Source organism: Panicum hallii, chromosome 1 (genome assembly GCF_002211085.1).
Source record: "Panicum hallii strain FIL2 chromosome 1, PHallii_v3.1, whole genome shotgun sequence".
NCBI lineage: Eukaryota > Viridiplantae > Streptophyta > Magnoliopsida > Poales > Poaceae > Panicum > Panicum hallii.
In genome coordinates, this window is record NC_038042.1 from 24879898 (window position 1) to 24881148 (window position 1251).

At 46.0% G+C, this 1251-nt stretch overlaps 1 protein-coding gene across 1 annotated transcript; it reads right to left on the minus strand.

The window, feature by feature from the left end:
* Positions 1–603: 603 nt before the first annotated feature.
* Positions 604–1020, minus strand: LOC112896558 (uncharacterized mitochondrial protein AtMg00860-like). The gene has a single exon (XM_025964576.1). The coding sequence runs from the start codon at positions 1018–1020 to the stop codon at positions 604–606; it is 417 nt and encodes a 138-aa protein (XP_025820361.1).
* Positions 1021–1251: the final 231 nt, after the last annotated feature.

Sequence of the window (1251 nt, forward strand, 5' to 3'; positions counted from 1 at the left end):
GTAGTCGGTCGTTTTTCCATTTCGCATCACTCGCTTGAGCTTCTGGAGTTCTAGGCATTGCTTCTAAGCTTGCCTGATTCGGTCCTCCAGGTTGTACTTGACTGTCAACACATTCAGGTGTCCTTGCTCTACGATTTCCAACTTCAGTCTCTCGAGTTTATCGCATAGTTCAGGTTGTTCGTCACGAACCATCAGATTGTTGCAATAGTGCTTTCTGCTTAAAGCGTCTGCTACGACATTGGCCTTGCCAGGATAATACTGAATGTTCGAATTGTAGTCCTTGATCAGCTCTAACCATCTTCTCTGCCTCATATTCAGCTCTGCCTGAGTGAAGAAATACTTCAGACTCTTGTGATCGGTATAGATATCGCACTTGTTGCCAATTAGGTAATGCCTCCAAATCTTCATGGCATGTACCACGGCTGCGAGTTCAAGATCGTCGGTAGGGTAGTTCTCCTCGTGCTTTCTCAACTGCCGTGAGGCATACGCAACAACCTTGCCATCTTGCATCAGTACACAACTGAGGCCTTGACGAGAAGCATCGCAGTAGACTATGAAGTCTTTTCGGATGTCCGGAAGAGTGAGGACTGGGGTAGTCATGAGTCAGGATTTGAGCTCTTGAAAGCTGGCTTCACACTTGGGTATCCAGACGAATGGTACGTTGTTCTTGAGTAGGTCGGTCATTGGCTTGGCAATCTTGGAGAAATTCTCGATGAATCTTCTGTAATAACCTGCTAAACCCAGGAAGCTTCGGATATCGGTAACATTCTTCGGCTGCTGCCACTCTGACACTGCTTCGATCTTCTCAGGATCTATGGCAACACCATCTGCAGTCAGGACATGTCCTAGGAAAGCAACCTTCTCTAGCCAAAACTCACACTTGCTGAACTTGGCATACAACTGGTTCTGCCTCAACCTCTCGAGCACAATCCTCAGGAGCTTAGTGTGTTCCTCGGTGGACTCGAAGTATATTAAGATGTCGTTGATGAAGACTATGACAAACTTGTCCAATTCCTCCATGGACACCTTGTTCATCATATTCATAAAGTAGGCGGGTGCATTGATTAGTCCGAAGGATACCACGTTGAATTCATACTGGCCATATCTAGTCACGAACGCTATCTTCGAAATATCGTTTTTGTGACATTCAGGTATTTACTATGGTAGAACCAACCTGAATTACACTAGCTCAAGTACGCAAGTCCTCTCTCAAGGGCTCCAACGTACTTCAAACGGTGTAATCCCTTGGCC